General features: G+C 40.0%; 1 protein-coding gene across 1 annotated transcript; it reads right to left on the bottom strand.

The window, feature by feature from the left end:
• Positions 1–1,360: 1,360 nt before the first annotated feature.
• On the bottom strand, positions 1,361–10,813 carry LOC130920767 (peroxisome proliferator-activated receptor gamma coactivator-related protein 1-like). The gene is made up of 12 exons (XM_057844208.1): positions 10,676–10,813; positions 10,307–10,459; positions 7,979–8,083; positions 7,710–7,871; positions 6,031–7,513; positions 5,881–5,934; positions 3,193–3,856; positions 2,912–3,112; positions 2,438–2,495; positions 2,223–2,344; positions 1,997–2,148; positions 1,361–1,715 (listed from the first exon to the last, which is right to left on the bottom strand). The coding sequence occupies exons 1-12, from the start codon at positions 10,700–10,702 to the stop codon at positions 1,618–1,620; spliced, it is 3,279 nt and encodes a 1,092-aa protein (XP_057700191.1). The 5' UTR covers positions 10,703–10,813; the 3' UTR covers positions 1,361–1,617.
• Positions 10,814–20,145: the final 9,332 nt, after the last annotated feature.

Consider the following 20,145-nt stretch of genomic DNA (forward strand, 5'->3'; position numbering starts at 1 on the left):
CAGAGGTGGGTAGTAACGCGTTACATGTACTCCGTTACATTTACTTGAGTAACTTTTTATGAAAAATGTATCTCTAAGAGTAGTTTTACCGAGCCATACTTTTTACTTTTACTTGAGTAGATTTGTGAAGAAAAAACTTTGGGCTACACACAAGTCGTTACATTTTTCCTCTCTATTCTACATATTAGATTTTTTTTTTTTTTTTGCTAGCGATGCCATTGCCAAGAGTAGCGCTACTAATTTCACCAATGAGACGTCGCGACAATAATGACATAACTCCATTACACCAATCTGACGCATGCTTGCCATTCTATGATTGCGCCAGATCATTCAATCACGTTGCGTCCTTGAATCACCGTAAAAAATGAAGTATTTGACATAGAGCGCTGCTCTCAACATGACTCAAAAGCATGGATTTAAACCTCTCTCCCAGTTCTCATTTGGCACCGATAGACCAGGGAAAACCGGAGATATTATCCTTTTAATTTCATCATAGTCGCTATGAAGGAACTACAGTATTCACTATTCGAACTATTTTCTCTACCAGAGGGCAGAGCACTCGTGCCCTTTGGAGGAATAATGCTTCATTTCTTTTTTTCTTCCTTTTTTTGGAATCCAGTTTTTGTATTTCTTTGGCTTAGTGTGGTTATGTGATGGGTTTTTGCACAGTGTCATTATAACAACAGTTCATACTGATTAAATCGTGCTGAGAGAAAAAAAATATAATTGTTAAAAAAAAAAAAAGTCACGTTACTCATTACTTGAGTATTCTTTTCACTGGATACTTGTTTACTTGTACTTGAGTACATTTTGTGGATGACTACTTTTAGTCTACTTCAGTAATATTATTTTTGAAAGAACGATATTACTTGAGTAGATTTTTTGGCTACCCAACCCAACTCTGATTATAACACAGGTTAAAATGGATTGGACGTCTCGCGCCATCAATGGCAGCCAATGACTTCAATGATTGTGTAAAGGGTAAAAATTAAATCAATTTGTTAACTATTAATCATTGTATTTTTTATTATAATTATCCCCTTCATGTCCTGGTTTTTAAATTAAGATTTAAGAGTCTTTCACTTGTATTTTTGCTTTCAACTAGAAGATAATCAAGTTGAGAAAAATATACTAGAATAGTTTTGTCAATTTTTGTTTTTTCATCTGTGTTGTTCAGTCATCCTGGACGACTCGCCCACCAAATACTGTTAAGTGTTTAATTTTTACTTCTGATTATTTGAAAACGCATCCATCTCATTTTAACTCGTACTTGTTTCTGCCATTTGTAAATTGGTCTTTGTTGATTATTTCATGCATTTATTTTCTAGAGATGAATAGAGAAAGACTGCAGAAAAGTGAACCAAATATTGGCGTAAACAAACATTTATTGTTTTTAGATATAAACATTTTCTGTTAGGGAATGTAACAAATATATTCAGTTGACACCGATGCATGCTGGGATGAGTGCAACATAATAAGTACAACATGCAAAAAAAGAGCTTTTGGGGTGGGCTTAGTTGGGTTAAACACAAAACATTGCTACATATTGTAAATGCAAACAAAAAGATCTCTGAGGTCAGTGGTTTTCTCTCATCTTCTGTCCCCAAGTCTGCACTGCTACCGCAGTCCTTTTTGGGCTTGTTTCAGTAACGAATCAAAGTCCAGCTCTTGAAACTTGCTCTTGGCTGGAGATGGCTCTGAATCCAGTTTTGCATCTGGGGAACAAAGTTTAATATCAAGTTCAATGATTCAAAGGAAGATTGAAACGGTCCTCAATCGACAATTGTGATGGTCACAAAGAATCTGTTAGCTTCTTGGCTGCCATTGACTGATGTTTAACGCATTTGAACTGCGAACGCTAACAGTGAATGATCATGTTTCAGTGCCTTTGCTAGCAAATGTTGCGAAATACAGGCAAACCAGAGATCACCCAATGTCTTAAAAATGATTTTTCATCTCAGAGGTCCAACTGTACCTAGCTTGGTTACACGCTCACCTAGATCAGCATAGTCCGAATTACAAAACTGTCTCCTTCCACCGAAGCAGATGTCAAAGGGCAGCTCGTCAGGCCTTCTTAGTTTCCCGCCATTGTCGATGGCTGCAAAGGCATCCCCCGTGTTGTAGAATGTGACAAAGCCATAATGGTCACTGTGAAGGTAAAAAAAAAAAAAAAAAAATTGTGAAATTTCTAGTCACAACTCATTTTGTGTCTGTGTACCTACCCTTTCTCTCTAAAGTGCAGTGACACACATTCCACCTCTCCGAAATGAGAGAAGCGCTCTCTCAGTTCATCGTGCGTCATGGACCTACGGATGCGGCCAACGTAAACGACTCTGCGCTCATCCTTTGGGAAGGGATTTTAAATGCAAATTAGTCAGTGGTGGAGAGCAAACAACAAGTAAGACAGCAGCTGACATCACAGTTCTGTTGGACTCACTATAGCCTTCAGCTTCTGAAGTCGCGCCTTGTGTTCCCGCTTTAGCTTCCAAGACTCTCTGTTGTTAAAGAAATTACATTTGAGTGACTTTATTTTTGTACAATATTGTCTATTAATGCAAACAAAAAAGCTGTTGATGAGTAATATTTACAAATTCAGTATAACATTAGCTTTGATTGTTATGCTGATGATTCCCTATTGTAAATCACTTCACCTATTCCCCGTTCTAAAGTTTAAAATTTTCCCGTTAGGGTTTTTTCCCTTGATTTTTGGGGGGGGTTCAAATCAGACGACTACTTTTATAATTCGCTGCCAACCTTGGGCCTGTGATCCTTGAGACATTTGTTGTGATTAAGGGCTATATAATTATGACTTAATGAGATTTAGGCATGTGAACATGTAAGTCAATTAAATGTGCATTTCAAGGACAACTATTTTGAGAACTATTTGGAGTGCGTGGCAAAAGAAATTCACCTGTGGCTGTAAATGTTTCTCCTGCTCATGCAAAAAGTTGGTGAAGGAGACGGTGACCTGGAGCGAGACCAGGATCGGGATCTCGATCTGCTATATCTTAAATGAGAAGAAGTCTGTTTGCGCCGTCGAGGGGGAGAGCGGGAGACTGAACGGGAAGGGGACGAAGAGCACGATCTACTTCCTGAATGCTTGTGATGAAACCTGTGAGCGTACACAAAAACAGTTGATCAAAAAAAAAAAAAAAAGAAAACGTGAGACTCAGAATGCGTAACTACGACTACCTTCGTCTTTTTGGGGAACGAGACGGAGAGCTAGAAGATGACGACGAAGATGAACGAGAGCTGTCCGAGGAGGGGCTTCTTAGTGGATATCTGCCCTTCTCCAGTCCTCGAATTGGAGGGCTAGGTGGAGGCGTAAGTGGGGTACATGGAGGGGCAGGATCTGCGCATTTGGACAAGGCTGACTGGCATCTTACATCAGCTGTGATGGGAGAGTTACATTTCTTTATGGAGACTTGATTGCACTTAACAGTAGAGGGGGTCTCCTTGACTTGGCAATTATTCTTGACAAGAGGAGGAAGAGCTTTGTTATGCACAGGCATGCAGTAATCATGATCCGCAGTCACAGATGAACACGTGTGAGGAGACGCCACAAGCTCTGAAGCATTTGACCTTCTGGGTGGCAGAGGGCGTGGATCAATGATCTGAATCCGCTTGGATGGTGATGCTTTCCGTTTTACATTGATGACTTCCTGAGTGTCGACAATGACTTCAGTGCCAAGAGGCTCCGGGGTAACGTGTTCTGACTTTTGGTGGGGCTCCAGATCATATAACATTCTGACAGCTTCCTGGTCCTTTGTGGAAGTCTTTACTGTTGTCCTTTGCATGTCTCCGCGCAGATTTGAGGGTGAAATATTTGAATAGATAGATGGCTTGCCCTCTTCAGCTAAAAAGTAGACAACCACAATAGGTCAAGTGTGTACAATGCACATTATAAATTGAGTTGGATTATGACTATGAAAACAGCTCACAGAATGCACATGACCACTATGTTTAAATTGTTCAATTAAAATATATTGGACATAAAAGTAATTCGCATTTTCAGCCATAACAAATATACAAAAATATCTAAAAATGTTGGTTCAGTACTAATGAATTCACTTTACAAATGTAGTTTACTTGATTAAACTGACTGTCCATTTTTGTAACTTTAGTCATTCGCTGAAGTGTTGCGATATGACATACATTTCAGGTATGGTCATCTCTTCCACGTTGAAACTCCACACTCTTATGACTTATCAAGGTCACTTGAGCGCAAGGTGTAATGGATGATTGTCACCAAGTTGTGAATGGTGGAGTGAAGCCACCTCACATGAATCTGGGGTTTTGACGACCAAACCTGCCAGCAGTGTTGTTGTCGTCAACGATGACGATAACGAAAATATTTAGTCAACGAACACTTTTTTCATGTTGATGACGAGACGATAACGGGCTAAAAATGTGTTTTGGGAGACTAAAACATAACGAGACAACGCTAGTTTTCAGAACGAGATCAAAATGTGCAATAGTTTCCGTCACATGTTCACAATGTGTGACATTTTATGTGTCATTAGCCTGCATCGCAGCAGTTTTTGGTTGTGACATGTGTGATGTGATGCGCCCGCTCACCCCCCTCCCGACATACCAATATGTAGTCTCCAGTCTCCATTTATGCAGTTTTGTACACAGGGGAGATTTGTTTTCTTGGCCAAAGAGAATATGCAATGTTGCTTTAGCCTTTAAAAATGTTTGTGCCGAGTGATCCATCACACACTAAATGTAACTCATAGCGTTAGCATAGCGTTCTCGTTAGGCGCGTCCTCTTAACCTCACGGACAACTTTTTTTTTTTTTTTTTTTTTTAAACATAGTTTGTGGCGTCCAGGTGGGTATAATAAAATGAAAATAATGTAATGCTTTCCTGCACAGTGTGTATAATAACCAAGTTGACGTTGTCCTTGTAGATGCTACAATATATGCTCGTCTGTCAATGTTCATTCGAAATAGTTGGAAAACTTTATTTTTAGATAATTTTTTTAAAAATTCATTTAATGTGGACCAAAACTACACGAAATTAGTCTACAGTTTCCGTCATCAAAAATAGCCGAAGACAAACACATTTTGAGATGACTAAAAATATTATTTTTCGTCCAAGAGACTGACGAAAATTAAAATTGCTGCCAAAAATGACACTGCCTGCCAGTGATTCTCTGGCCACTGACTTGATTGCTACTTGACTTTCCTGGTTGTCATACAAGATGTTTCACTTCTCACTGGGCTTCATCAGTTCATGCAACAAGGTTTAGCACAGCAGTTTCTGTGTGGAAACATGGCAATTTATGCTCCAAAATTGAGGCACACCCCACACCAGTGGTATCATTCTTTTGGAATGCAAACTACGGTTGTTAAGATGTCTATCGGAGAGATTGTCAATAAGGGTTGTTGGGTGGGGAACTGCATCATTAATATTCCATAAAGTTGTAAACAGATAGTGGAACCCTCTGCAAAGGAGAGTGCTTTGTTGATATTGTCAATAAGGGTTTTTGGGTGGGGACCTGCATCATTAAGATCTCATAAAGTTGTAAACAGATAGTGGAACCCTCTGCAAAGGAGAGTGCTTTGTTGATATTTTGTCAACTCCTATTTAAAATCAGTTTCACTTTACACATTTTTTGTCAACCAAATCAGCTGCAGTTTGCATCAAATTCCATTCATATTCTGTCATCTAAAACTACACAAAAATGAAAACAATTCAAATGCAAGAATGATTTGTAATGCTGAACTACATTTTAGTCAACTCAAAAGACTTTGGGAGTAAAAGTAAATCAAAACTTACTCTAAAAAGTAACACTGGCTATCAGGTAAAACTACACACAAGGAAACCCAAAATCAACACATACCTCTGAATGTATTTTAAAAGCTTATGACGCACCTTGTTTTTCCTCAAACTGCTCCAACAAGCTGGTAAGATCAGAGGCTTCAATCCCTGAGGTAGAAATAGAAAGCGATGTCAACGATTTCCTCTTTTATGTGTTACATGGATAATAATTTCATAAAAGTCATGTTTGTGCTTGGTCAGTACCCGAGTCAGTTGCAGCACTTTGCTCACTACACGTATGTCGAAGTGGATTTTGTGGCTGAGGACAACTTAGGGCACCCTCTGGTAATTCTTCAACGACTCGCTGACTTTGGTCACACATGACTGGCTTTGGAATTACTGACTGGGAGATCTTTGACACTACAGTATGGCTTTTTGGTTCCCTTTTCGCAAAAGTTAATTTTGTTTGAGGTATAATTGGGCACCCTTCTTTCACTTTGTGACATGGCTGAGGTTCTGCTGTGCTTACTTGCATTTGTAGTTCAACAGAGGACATGGGTGAAGGTTGGGAATTTGATGGGGTGGTAGTCTGTTTAACAGGCAAGCGAATGAGGACAGGGTTCGGGGGATCGGTGCTGAGCAGCGTTGGATTCTTGAACAGACTTTTCTTAATTGCAGCTCCATTAAAAGTGGTTTCAGTGTGCTTAGACTTTGGACTATCATGTGAGGTGTGTTTGTATTCACTTCGAATGGATTTCAATCTGTGAGGTCTACCTGCATACGATGGTTTACCATCTATCGGTCTGGAAGGATAATGACAAGATATCCAGGAAGCTGCTCTTTGGCTTGAATACGCATCGAATCCGGGCAGATCTGTTTGGGGTGAAGACTTGATTTCGCAGAGGTTTTGTCTATGACCATGTGAACAGATAATGGGGGTCAGTTCTTTGGGTGGCTGGGGAACTGAAGGCCATTTGGTGGTGTAGTTCCCTTGCTTCTCAATCAGAGGCTGCCTTTTCTTTTGCAGCTGTCTGTACTCTTGGAGGCTTAGCGATTTGGCTTTGACCGTACTTTTTGGTGGTGGGTCCTCAGCCCTTTTATCATTGTCTACTGATTTACATGCTGTCGTTGGGGCTATGAGTAAGGGAGCAACTAGACTTACAGGTGTATCTGAAGAGGATATACTGGGAAGATTCTTCTCGTCTCCATCTTCAACAAGCTGATCGAACGAAGCAACTTGAACAGGGCCAAAGCTGACTCTTTTTTTTACTTTGGACAAAATACTTCTGGGTGATCTGCCTGTATGCAGTGCACTTTTTAGCGGTGTGCTGCTATCTTGTTTAGTAGCCCCCGCTTTATCCTCCTCTGTCTCCTTCTCTTTCATGGCTGTATCATCATCAGATACAACATTTATGTCTTCATCGCTGTCTTCAGTTGGCTTCTCATACTTCCATATTTCTCCTTGGGAGAACACTGTGCGTTTGTTCTGTAGTTTGTCCTGCTGGCCCCTCCCCTCCTCCTCCACGCACATCTTAAGGCAATAGGGGTGCATGAGTTTCACCAGGTTGACCAGAGAGGAAGAAGTGAAGACATCCACTTTGCTATCTGCTTTCTTATGTGGGCCTTGAAACAATATATGATTTTGTTGTTGGAACACCGGCTGAAGTCTGGCTACTTTCCGCTTGTCCTGTTTTCCTGCGTCAATCTTAACTCTTGGTCGAAGTTTGGCGACAAAGGGTACATCAGTCTAAAATAAAATAAAGACATGGGAAAGAGAATAAATGTTTTAACATTGCCACAACACGCTGTCGTGGTTGTTTTTTGGTAAGAGGCTTTTAAAACGGTTCATAATTCTATGAAAACCACACTTTTTATAAATATTATGATTAGATTTTAAAAATGCTTCACAAGCCAATAGGGCAGGGATAGTGATTTGCACTTACTGTCGTCATGTTGTTCCCAAACTCCTGATAGTTGAGAAGCTTGGTGTCTGGCAGGGTGTCAAAGGGAGAAAGAGTGCTGCTGACATCATCCACCTCACCCTCCAACATCTGAGTCAGGGCAGACAGCAAATTCTCACTCTCTTCCTCTGCTTGCCTAGTGTCCTATGACAAGTAACAAAAGATAGGAATTATTTTTGCCGCATTCACTTTCAGCCTCTATACGTGAACACAACTCCTCAAAGCAACTGCCCAGTCGCTTGAACTCTGACCTCTGATGAAGTGGCGGAATCCTCAAAAATGGCCAGGATAGAGTGATCCACACAGGTATGGGTATCCATGTCCTCCCCACCCACATCATCCCCACATTGGCCAATCTGCAGCAATATGAACAAAATTCTAAATAGGACAAATTTTGAACAAACTTTTGGATGTCAGCAGACTTGGACAGTACAGTACATGTGCAATGTCATGCCTTATTTAGAGAAAGACCCCAGCAATGTTGTAACTAGGCTTATGGAACTCTTTTTGGACAGGGGTAGCTCTGTTACTGAAGACAATTTTTAAAAATCGTTGTCTCAGGCAAACAGGCTTCTAAAACACAACACTAATATGCTTGGCACAATGAACAACATTTGTCAAGATGTTCCAGTGCAGCTTAAAAACACAATTGAACGGGTGCAGTTTTAAATGCAGGTGTTCACTTCGAGTAGTTCCCTGCTGACAGCTTATGCAGCTAAAAAGAAGAAAAATGTGTGTCTTCTCAGAGTGCTGCATGGGAAAGTGGAGCTTGAAGATTTGCTGCAAAAGCCAAATGTCACCACAGATTACAACCCTGAAATGTGGTGTTGATGTGCTTGTGCCCAACCCAGGTCCTCAACCTCTATTATCCTGTATCCTTTTTCTCTTCTACACACCTGAGAGGGATGAGGGAACAGGGATTAATATAAAACATGCAGAAAAAATTATCATGAGGACCGGTTAGGTCAGGGGTCGGCAACCCAAAATGTTGAAAAAGCCGTATTGGGCCCAAAAAACAAAAATAATGTCTTGAGCCGCAAAAAAATTAAAAGCCTTAAATAAGTGTTATAAATAATGGAGGCATCACATGCTGTCTGAATCTATATTAGCCTACGATCAAAATGACTAAGTTGGCTACAAATACATAATGAGCCTTCATTAATAAATATTTTCCCTGCAGTGCATCCTATTGAGAATGACGCACCATGTGACTACTCTGTTGTATGACCTACCTTAAGTTTGAATTCATTACAATATTAATGAGTTGGAAGAATGTTTGTTTCATGTTTGTCCTCCAACAGAAACCATATTAAAACAAAAAATATATTTCCCCCACCCCTTTTTTCCCCATTTTCAATTTCTTTTTTAAAAAAGCTCCAGGGAGCCACTAGGGCAGCGCAAACCTAGAACCGCGGGTTGCTGACCCTTGGGTTAGGTCTTTCATTTAATTTTTCACTGAGATGACCCCTGAAACATGCTACCTGTTTTTGCACAATCCGAAAAGAAATATGATGCATTTACTGTTCATAGTGTAAATTATACTTGTCCTTGGGTGTGTATACTCCATTCACACCATTGGATTAAGAGTTTGAGAACTAAGTGTGGCTCCTTTTCCACTGAGCTAGTGTTTGTTCGACTGAAAAGAGTGAAAAAACTATAAAACTGGTTGAACATGTTCTTAGTACAGACTCAAAATTCAGACAACAATACATTTGAACTGGGAGAGAACCGGCAGTGACTATTCCCCGTTCAAATGAATTGGACATCTATCACTGTCAATGGCACTGAAACATGATCATTTATTGCCAACCCTCCCAGTTCAATACGATTGGACAGTCATCTCCACCAATAGCAGCCAATGAGGTATAACTGTTGGTGTACTTAGTAATATTAAGCCATAGAAACCTAAACCCTAACCAACCCAACAACACCTAGTATACAATTAATTAGGTACGTATATTTCACCAACACAGGAAGTCAACGAAGTGAGTTCATTTCCGCAATGCAGAATCAACTCTGTATGAATAACTGCGCTAAATTTGTAATTTTTGCTGATGGGTCAATACAGTTTCCGCGTTCATACAAGCAAAGATAAATACAAGCAGTGATACTAAGATAACAAAGTCGAATTTTTTAATTAAAATTCAAACTTAAAACAAATTCACATGATCAACAATAACACCAAATGCCATTTGGCAGTTGTGTTTAAACACGGAGAAAATGTTCAGTGTGGCTGATACGGCGGATATGGAGTTAAATGAACAGTTCAGTAGGAACATCTTGTACTACTTCACTTTTAGCACTCCATCTTGATTTCAGTAAGGTAACACGACGGCAATACCCTAAATATTAAATTATATGACAGAAGGCAGTTCTAGTGCTTTCGAAGGAGGCCAAAAAGCCTGTTGGAGGTCTAGATATAAGTGAATGAAAACCTCCTCCTACTCTGCTGCCAAACCCGTCTCAGCCACGTGTCGCCACGCGGGCATGTGCCGGCGAAACAACCGCGACTATAACCCTGAAAACACGCTCCATGAGTCTATTGTTTAGCATAGTATCTTAACTGGCGAACGCGGTACCTGGCAAGGGCTTGTAGTGGTCAGAAAGTCCACGTTGCCGGTATTTAAAGCCCGGTCTACGGCATTGGACTGTGCCGCCATCTTGCTGCTCCACATGGTCGACTCAGAGGTTTGGACACGTGGTAACCGGCACCGCGGGAAAAGAAGGCCGACCTGGGATCAGGTTAGAATTTACATGAAAGAGTGACAATTATGTGTGGAAAATACTACAATCTGATCCTAGATCGGCGGGAATATCACGTCGCTTTTTCATGATAATGTTACGTTTGTGAGGCGTTAATGTTGTTTTAAACTGAATGGGAACACATGAGATTGGCATTTTGATTAGCTACTTTAAATTCCAAGATGGACGGGACGTGACAGTCGTACCACATTTGAAGGGCTCTCCGTTTGCATAAATTGTGAATGTTAAGGTTGGTATCTTGACTTTTTAGACACGAAATTATTTAGGGTGCCATGCGGGACAAACAGTACCAGACGAAGCATAGATATCACATAGATTAAACTAGATCTCAAGGTTGTCTAGAGGGAGTCGGTGGCGTAGGTAATTGACGACCATCTTGCATCGGGGTATTTCAGGAGAGAAAATGACTCTTTAACCAACTTTTTGCTGATTCACAAACGTTTTTGTTAATAACATAGTATGTTAAAATTGCTGTTATTCAGGCTAAATGTTGAAAACAAAAGAAATGTAAAATTAGTTTAAGTAGACAGTAAATTTAATGTATCTTATATAAAACCAAGCTGTATGGAAATCAGTTTGCAATTTAGCAATCTATGGCTATTTCAAAATACACGCTCCATTGACTACAATGTTATATTTATCGAGTGGCCCCGACACAAACGGACCAACAAGTGATAACTCTTGTCCCGGTTGGCTCACAGCGCGCATATGACATCGCCTTTTGTATATGATATCAATTAGACTAATAGTTGCGGGTAAGGCGGGGATAAACACGCCTCCTTGGAGTTGTCATCACTGCCGTCGGTTTATTGGCCAAAACAGAATCGTCACTTTCGTGCGACTCTCTAGCGGCATGTTTTTCAAAGTTCAACGACGAAGTACGGGTGTTTCTGTGTATAATCAGAGCGGTGGAGTTCCAAGGGGGGCTCAACGGAGCAGCCCAGAACGCTAAGGTTTTTCGGCAAGTTGCAGAGTGAATGGCTGCTCATGGCTTCATTCGCACGGCGGGGCAGTGTAGAAGTAAATCCCCCAAAATGCAAAGTGACTACCAGCGTGTGAGGGATAACATCCGTCGGAGTGATAGCCATCGGAGAACATGGCGATGGTATGATGCCATGGATGCCATTTTTGGAGACAAGCACAGAGGGAGACGAGGTTCTTGTTAACTCTGCCACTACTGCTTTGCTTGGGTCGATGGTGGCAGGGGTTGGTGAGTTTTCCATTTGCTCGAGCGATTAACTGTGAAGGTAATTCAGGGCTCCGGAGTGGCTAAGCTTGTCAACGGGCCCGTCTGACGAGACGAGAACGAAACGTAGTAGCCTGCATCGTAGCAGTGTGGTTGTGTCACTCATGCGACGTGCTGCCCCCCCAACTCACCAGTGTAATCTCCAGTTTTCCCATTGCTTGTTATGAAACACACAGGGTAAGATTTGTTTTCTTATCTTGGCAAGAGAGAATATGCAATGTTGCTTTAGCCTTTAAATGTCTGTGCTGATTGATGATAACACTAAATCTAACACGTAGCGTTAGCATCACATTCCCATTAGCATTACGCTAATGCTAAAAAGCAACTCTCGGGCAACTTTTTTTTTACATACAGTTCGTGGCGTCAGGTGTGTATAATCAGGGGCGCTGCCAGGAATTTTGGGCCCCATGGAAAGCTATCACTTTGGGCCCCACTACCAGTGCTGGGACACACACACACATTAAGAGTATCGACTACGTATTTACCTGCATTCTGGTGAATCTTTACACACAAATTTGTGCATTTTCTGCATTAATTTAAGATGAAAATATACAGTGGGGAGAACAAGTAGTTGATACACTGCCAGTGGGTTTTCCCATAGGCAGTGTATCAAATACTTGTTCTCCCCACTGTATTTATGTAAACATACAGCGTATAGACCCTACTCACATGACGTCACAACCACGCCTCCGCGCCATATTGTCCGTCAGCTCGTCGTGTTGACGCATTACCGCTACGTAAATCCCTCCTATTATGGCGCGTTTTTCTGCTCGTTAACATTAATAATCAAAATGGTGAAGGCGTGTGTGGCGGTTGGTTGCAATAACAGAGAAGATAGACGGAGAGACTTGAAGTTCTACCGTATTCCGAGAGACCCGGAGAGGAGTGCGAGATGGACTGCTGCAATTCGACGAGAAAACTGGGCTCCAAACGATTACCACAGATTATGTAGTAGTCATTTTATATCTGGTAAGATGCATTTAATATATATTTAGAGGGTTTTGGGCTGACAACCACAATTAAGATCATTGCGAGGCTAATCGCCGACAATATACAGTTTCAAATTCAAGATGCTTATTTCTTCCACCATCATTACATTTTGAATAATATTTAGCTGTTACCAAGTGAAAGAAGCTGGCATCGTCTACAGATCATCAGTTAAACAGGTGTGTCCAAACCTTTTGCAAAGGGGGCCAGATTTGGTGTGGTAAAAATGCGGGGGGCTACCTTGGCTGACTTACATAGAACAATATATTTAAACAAATTTTAGCAAGCCCTTCTGTGTGTCACATTTGCTTTATTATTTTTTTAAATTCATAATTTCAACAGTCTCGTCTTTGTGGCGTTCTCTTTCGACACTCGGGCTCTTGCGAAATACTGCTGCTGTGAAATTAAACTAGCTTCAAGTTGATATAATTTCTCGCTGCGTATCTTCCCTGTAATGTTGTCGTACATGTCAGCGTGTCTTGTTCGGTAATACCATTATCGCGTCACATCGAACTCTTTGAAAACAGCGACTGTCTCTTTGCAAATGAGGCAGACACAGTTGTTGCGTGTTTTATTGAAGAAATAGTCGAATATCCACCTATCCTTGAAGCGTCGGCCATCGTAGTCTTTTTTTTTTTTTTTAATTGATTTTCGCCATTTTAGAAAATTGGAAGTAAAGGGTCACACGGGGTAATGTTGCTTAGAGTGCTGCTCTTAAAGTTTTTCAAACTTTCGTGAGAATAGGCTGATTTTGTGTGGACAAGATAGTTGTAGATATCAGGGTAGCAGATGTCAGGCAGAGAGGGCGAAGACAGCGGATCGAAAAATATCGATTTAGGCATCAAATATGGATCTGGCGAATGGATAGACTGAACCTTTTCCACATAACGCCTTTTATGCAACGCATCCAATGAGTTTACAGCGTCTGAAAGCACCGGGGCTTCCATAAATTGCACGACAAATTGAAACCATTGAGAATACGGATAAACAATGACGGACAATATGGCGGCCGGATACAGCGAGACGTCATTCTGTGATGTTGGTGAGTAGGGTCTATAGAGCAATAATGAATAGACTGATATCATCCATAAGAAATGTACTGAACTCCATCTTTTACAATCTAAATATATTTTTATCAGAAATATTCTCAAAGCAAATACCATAATGAATGACTTAGAATAAATGTTTTGTTTTAACTTAACTATACTACAGTATACATCACTGTATAGAGTATACAACTGTTTTAGTATGAAGAGATTGCTAAGGGTTTGCCTGCTGTACTGATGAAATGTAAGCTAAAAGTGGAACAAACACTAGCTAATAAACAATTACAGTATTTCATTATGGAGTAGGCTTAGCCTCATCTGGAAACTCGTGATCTCCACTATAGGCTACGGCTGCAGCACCGAAGCTAGGTCCCTTGTTAACAAACTAAATTCAGTTGATGAAAAACTAAATTCAATAAATTCTTGACAAACTGGATTCAAGACGATTTTAAAAAAGAAAATTTCCACACCAACTTTCAAGTTCAACATTTGTAGGATACCAAAAAATGCCGTCATTATTTGGAATTCATGTTTTGAATAGGTGAATGTCGCTCATTGAGGCCGGGAAAATCCCGTATTTCTTAGGGAGTGAGCTGGGACCTCGCTTCGGAGCTAAGATAACAGGTTAATTTTCAGCACTACACTGACACAAGACGCCAACCTTCCCTTGTGAAGTACTTTGTCACATCCTGTTGAACATTTCTACCCATCTCCTGTTTTGCTCTCTTTTCTTTCCTCCTTTGAAAACCCGATTTTTGTTTTGGAAACATTTCTGCGTTACCGGGCACTCCAAGTCATTGGTGTAAATGCGCACCGCTGCTCCCGGTCTGATCGAAGGAACCGTTTTTAGAACAGTCAATGTATTTTAGATTTACATTGTTGAAAACGGCCAACAATTGCATCTCAGATGTGACTAGAAAAATAAAACGACAAATTCACTGCTTTCACTCAAAAAACTTAAGATCTTTTATAGCGCTGCAACAATTAATCGATTAACTCGAGTATTCGATTAGGAAAAAAAGATTCGAATTACATTTTGCTCTTTCGAGTATTCGTTTAATAAAAATACAGTTGAAATGGTTTGTTTTGAAAGTGTTTGCATTTTTTTTTTATTTGGGTGGATACGCTGCCCTCTAGTCTGCCTCATTTCATATGCTCCCTGTTAAGACCAACAAAAGCTAAGTTTTTGTTTGAGCTAATGTTTTTTTAATGCATTCTTAATTTAGTTTATAGGTATATTTAGCTGTTTTTTGTGGGAATATATGTCTGAACCATTTGTTAAGAGCATTGTAAAAAAAAAAAAAAAAAAAACAAGTTAGCATTTTATAGCATTTAAGCTAGTGGACTTTTGCTATGTAAGTTAGCCGATTGTTCTTTTGTTGTACATAGATCCTCATTTATCAATTTTTCAAATACCGTTTCAGGCTCAGCTCAGGTATTTAAAATTTTTATGTTCCTTATCTGATTATTCGAACTCAGTAGTTCATTGATTAATCGACTACTAAAATAATCAATAGCTGCAGCCCTAATCTTTTATAATAAAAACAAATCTTATTTCTTACCTAAAAATATCATTACGCTTGTTAACACACATCACTTAAGAGTTAGGTGTTTTTCTCACGTGTTTCAATTGAATTTCCACAAGCTATTTTTCAGTACTTATTAAGTTTTAAGTTTAAATTGTTAGTCCTGATAGGATTTTGAGATTTTGCAGTGTTCAAAATAAATGTATAATACCTGCTGTATTGGAGCATATTACATTAGGCACCAGTGCTACTTGGTGTTTTGTCTATCAATGACTATCGAGCTAAAATTGAAAGTTAGCTATACTGTTTTTTTATTTTACACCCTCATCACTCTACAGCGCTGTGTTTTTACAGAATAAATAAAGCCTGTATGAAAGACACATTAGCCACGCGTCGACAGTAGTAATAATTAATAGAAACCTAGTCCTCCGGAGGGCTAACGTTACGTTAGCAAGGTACAGTAACGTTAATCTTATTTATTAGTACTACGTTAACTTAATTTGACCTTGTCGCGAGTATCGCTCCTCCGCTCTCAGAATAAACAGGATGCCTTCGGGGGAGCGGAGGCTAGGGAGAGCGGGTGGCACCCGGCCCGGGTTTCGGGGGTGATCATCAGTCGCGGGGTCCAGCCAGGGGTGTGGAAGCGACGGCTGTGCCGCGGGGAGCCGGGGCCGGGCGGTGGTAGTGTTATGTAAGTGCTGTTTTACCGTAAATACAAGAAACAGTGTTTGTTTTGGTCTCCAACTTGAAATGCTCCCACACTTTTGACTTTTTCTGCCTTTTCTTGGTGTATTTCTCTTGGCTTTCATCGGCTTCTTCATTGTTATCCATGCAGCGTTGAAATCAAATATATCAGCCGTTGCTCTTTTCTTCTGGTACATACGTGGCATCAGTGCGTTGTGCCGCATTAAAAGAAGTCCGGGCAAACGTGATGCTTAGAGCTGGCAGTATTAAACGATTCCTCATGTTAATTAAAATTCCTCGATCAATTTTTAAACTCGAGTCATTCGAGTAATCGCTTTAGCTCTACTTATGATGCACTTATTTTGATTAGCCTTGTAATCACTGTAATTATTCAATATGTAAAGGGGAGCACCTTTGTCTTTGCACTGCACTTCAACCAAAATATTTTGTTTTTTTTTTCTTAAGCTAGAAAGTTTAATCGTTTGAGTTGTTCTACGCTTTAATCTGCATCATAATTCACAAGAAAGCGTCTGTCCGGATTCAAAGCCTTCAAAGGATTCCGTTCCGCATCATGAAATAATTTTCCATTTTAGGGGGTATTTCTGACAAATTAATTTTTTACAAATATTTTCATTGATACTTTGTTTTTTTCTACATTTTGGTCCCAAGACAAGTAAGTCTGCTCATATAAACTATGTTTTTTTTTTCATATTTTATATGTGCATTTTTTACATTTTTATTGGTTGGGATGTCAAATGTTCTTCCATTTTGGAATGGCCTGATTACACTTTGTCTGTGGACTGAGCATTCCTAAAACATTAATGCCTAAAAGCAAAAGCTGCTGATGCTGACAGAAAATGCAAAGCACAATATTTGCAAACTCAACAAAGAGGCAGTCTTTTTTTCTTTTTTAATACAATTACTTTGCATGATTTCAATAACAAAATAATAAGCTTTCAAAACAAACCATAGTTCTCTTGTAATCTTCTCATGTCATCACTCCCCTTACATAGAAGTTTCCTTCAAGTGGCCCAGTACGTCCACTGCTGTGATGCGCCTAGCCTCGTTCACAAAACAAAAACATAACTTGTTTGATAAAAGGGATGTTCACACTAACTAATAGCGTTTATTCCTGTTTTAACGTCTAGGCAGGAAGAGAAAACAACATCACGAGTTAACATCAGTCCTACACCAGATGCTGGAGTACGAGGAGAAAAGTTGGGAAAGACGTGCCTCGGAGAGAAGGGCACAGCGGGAGGAGAAAGCGGCGCGGCTGGAGCAAAAAGCTGCCCAGTTCCAGCTCCTTCTAGAGGAGGCATGGGAGGCCAGGCGTGCAGAGGCAGAGACCACCAGGCAACACTTGTTGCTACAGGCGGAATCAAATGTAACGATTACCAGGACCCTGGATCAGCTAGTCCAGGCATTCAGTGACCGCCGAAACCCTGCTCCTCCATCTCATGACTGACCATTATGTGCATATGTACTGTATATATATACTGTATATTATAGTTTTCAGTGCTGTGCGCTTTAAATGTACATTTTTTTGCATCACTTTTTTAAAAATGATAAAATATATTGTTTTGTATTACATTTATAGCCCCCCAATACATGTCCTCTGTAGTATTTCACATTGGTCTTGCCCAAAAATACTTTGATTCATATTTTGTTGCACATGGTATTTGCCCACTAGCATAAAATGTTCAGAGACCTCAATAAATACAGCATAATCTAATTAGATGAAAGCGTAACCTACATGGTGGAAACACTGTATTATTTGTTTCAGATATGGAAACTACTGTAGCATATAATACTGGAAAAAATGGGTGAATATTTGTCTCAGATTACATTTATTACACATGGAGAGGGCATTTGGACTGAGAAGCAACAACGCACAAACACTTGATATTTTTTCCACATTTATGTAAATCACCACTTTCATGACTATCCGATATCTTTGAGGCCTGCCACAACCCAAACATTTTTACCCGGGCTCTGGTCAAGCAGTGCTTGAGAATTGGTGCACAGACTGGAAATCAAACCTGACAATCAAACGAGACATTTTAGTAAAATTGAAATCCAGCTATTGCATAATGTTAAATAGGAGAATATATGGTTTATCGCGTCCTCACCAACATGGGCAGATGTTGTCAAGAGTCTCGAAAATATAACCATTCAGACATCCAAAATCACTGTTACCTTACCTGGGGTTCTGAATCAGTGTCAAAAATTTGCACATTAAGAAATTGGAAAATTAACATCTACTGAACAAAAAAATTAGTTACTTTGGCGAAAAATCATTTAGATGGTAAACAAGTTTAATTATTCCGTTTCCATTATTCCCAAAAATATTTATTAATTGAATATGGAATGGTAAAGTAAAATTACATAAGTTTTTTTTTTTTTTTTAATTCATATAATCCCATCTACTAATGAAGATTATGTATTTGCAAGCATAATGTGTTTTTTAGTAGCAAAACCTAAAAACATTTTGAATTGATTTACCGTACATAGCCTCATCTTTGTGATATAGACCAAATTAGCCATCTATTTTTGTTTTGGGTGTCCTTCTCAGAGTGTAGCTGACTTTTGGTGAGAAATGGGATTCGCCCAGGATCAGTCGCCAGCCAATCACAAGGCCTGTATTGTTTGAGACAGTGGATCCTTGTATTACAGCACCTTAGTAAACCATGAGATTGAATTCGATATTGGTCTGTCACAGGAAATTGTGTATTTTAAATGTATTGGTCCGAAAATTCTTTATTACCAACCTATCAATACCAGTGACGTATACTGATAGGCACAAAAAACTTTGCACTAGATGGCAGACCTTAAAATTAGCCTGTGTAACCACCGGGAGGAATTCATGCAACAACATAAATCATGGCTTCCTCAGTGCTTAATTTGTAAATCATAGTGTGCCGGAACGCAAAGTACATATGACAGCGCAGGTATGTTGAGACGGTTGCAGGTCCCGGAACATACGCAGAAAATGGTGCCGAAAACAACACTCAAATGCCCACTTGCCATGCTGTGGGATTTACAAGCCTCAATTTCAGATAATATTCATGGTATAAATGTTATGCCAACAATTTACAATTATTTAGGCTATACTCTGCAAAGCACGGGCAATTGTCCACATAACCACAGGTGGGGCTTACAGTACACAGCAATTTCTCAACAGGTCTAACTTGTAAAACAAAAAATCGGAGATTACAATAAATATCACAAACCCATTGTTTTGCGAGTCCCCCCCCCCCATCTTCTCTGGCCCCAAAGTTCCCACCGCCTTACAAATGGTGCAGCCCAAACCCGAATTTCACATATGGGTACTTGCCTGTTGCTCCGGCTGTTGGTGGTCCACCTGGCTGACTGCTGGCGCTGTAGCTGGCCCCAACTCTGGGTGGCGCTGAACCTGACCAGCTGCTGCCATGGTAGCAGCCTCCTGCCCCAATTTGGCTGGCTGTCCGTGAACCTGGCTAGCTGCTGCGGCGCTAGCCTCCTGCTGCACCCGGCCCAACCTGTTAGCATGATGGCTGCAGCTACTGTTATCGCCGGTTATTGCTTTTCCGACTCGTTTTGAACCATCTTCCTCCTTTTTGAAAAAAGACAGTAAATGCAACTGTCTTTTTGGCATGTTGAAATACCGTTTGATCCTGGCTGCTTGCTCCCCAGATGCCGCAAATTTCCCTTTTTTTTTTTTTTTTTTTTTAAATGTAAGGGAAGTGATTTGTTGGTCCAGCTTTTCAGTGCATCAACAAATCTCATTTTTATAAGCAACATGCAATTCTTGGGATTTGTTCTGTAAATGAATGTATGCATATTATTATTTTATACTTTTTGTCAAAACGTTTTTAAATTATTATTATTTTCTATACACAAAAGGTGCGGGATCTGCCCAAATAAGTCCCGGAACAAATGGAGGCTAAAATCAAGAGGTGCCGGATCTTGTTCTAGCAGGATCTGGCACAAATTAACCCCTGGGCTTCCTGAAATTATATTGGTAAATTGGGACAAAAACAGAATTTCAGTTCAAAGCTTACTTGTAATTTTTTTTAATGTAAAAATGTGTGCCTTGGCTCAGTGCTTTAATTAAAAAAAACTGTCACTACCAAATATTTCTCAGACTAGTATTGACAGTATATAACAAATTTGAATGCCTTGTAATA

Source organism: Corythoichthys intestinalis, chromosome 8, assembly GCF_030265065.1.
Source record: "Corythoichthys intestinalis isolate RoL2023-P3 chromosome 8, ASM3026506v1, whole genome shotgun sequence".
NCBI classification, from domain to species: Eukaryota; Metazoa; Chordata; class Actinopteri; order Syngnathiformes; family Syngnathidae; genus Corythoichthys; species Corythoichthys intestinalis.

Excerpts from the sequence above, each read along its gene's own strand:
- LOC130920767 (XM_057844208.1), bottom strand. The coding sequence starts at position 10,702 with ATGCAAACGGAGAGCCCTTCAAATGTG. Across the intron at positions 8,084-10,306 it reads CCACTACAAGCCCTTGCCAG|ATTGGCCAATGTGGGGATGA; the intron begins GTACCGCGTTCG and ends ATATTGCTGCAG. Across the intron at positions 1,716-1,996 it reads TTCGGACTATGCTGATCTAG|ATGCAAAACTGGATTCAGAG; the intron begins GTGAGCGTGTAA and ends TTTGTTCCCCAG.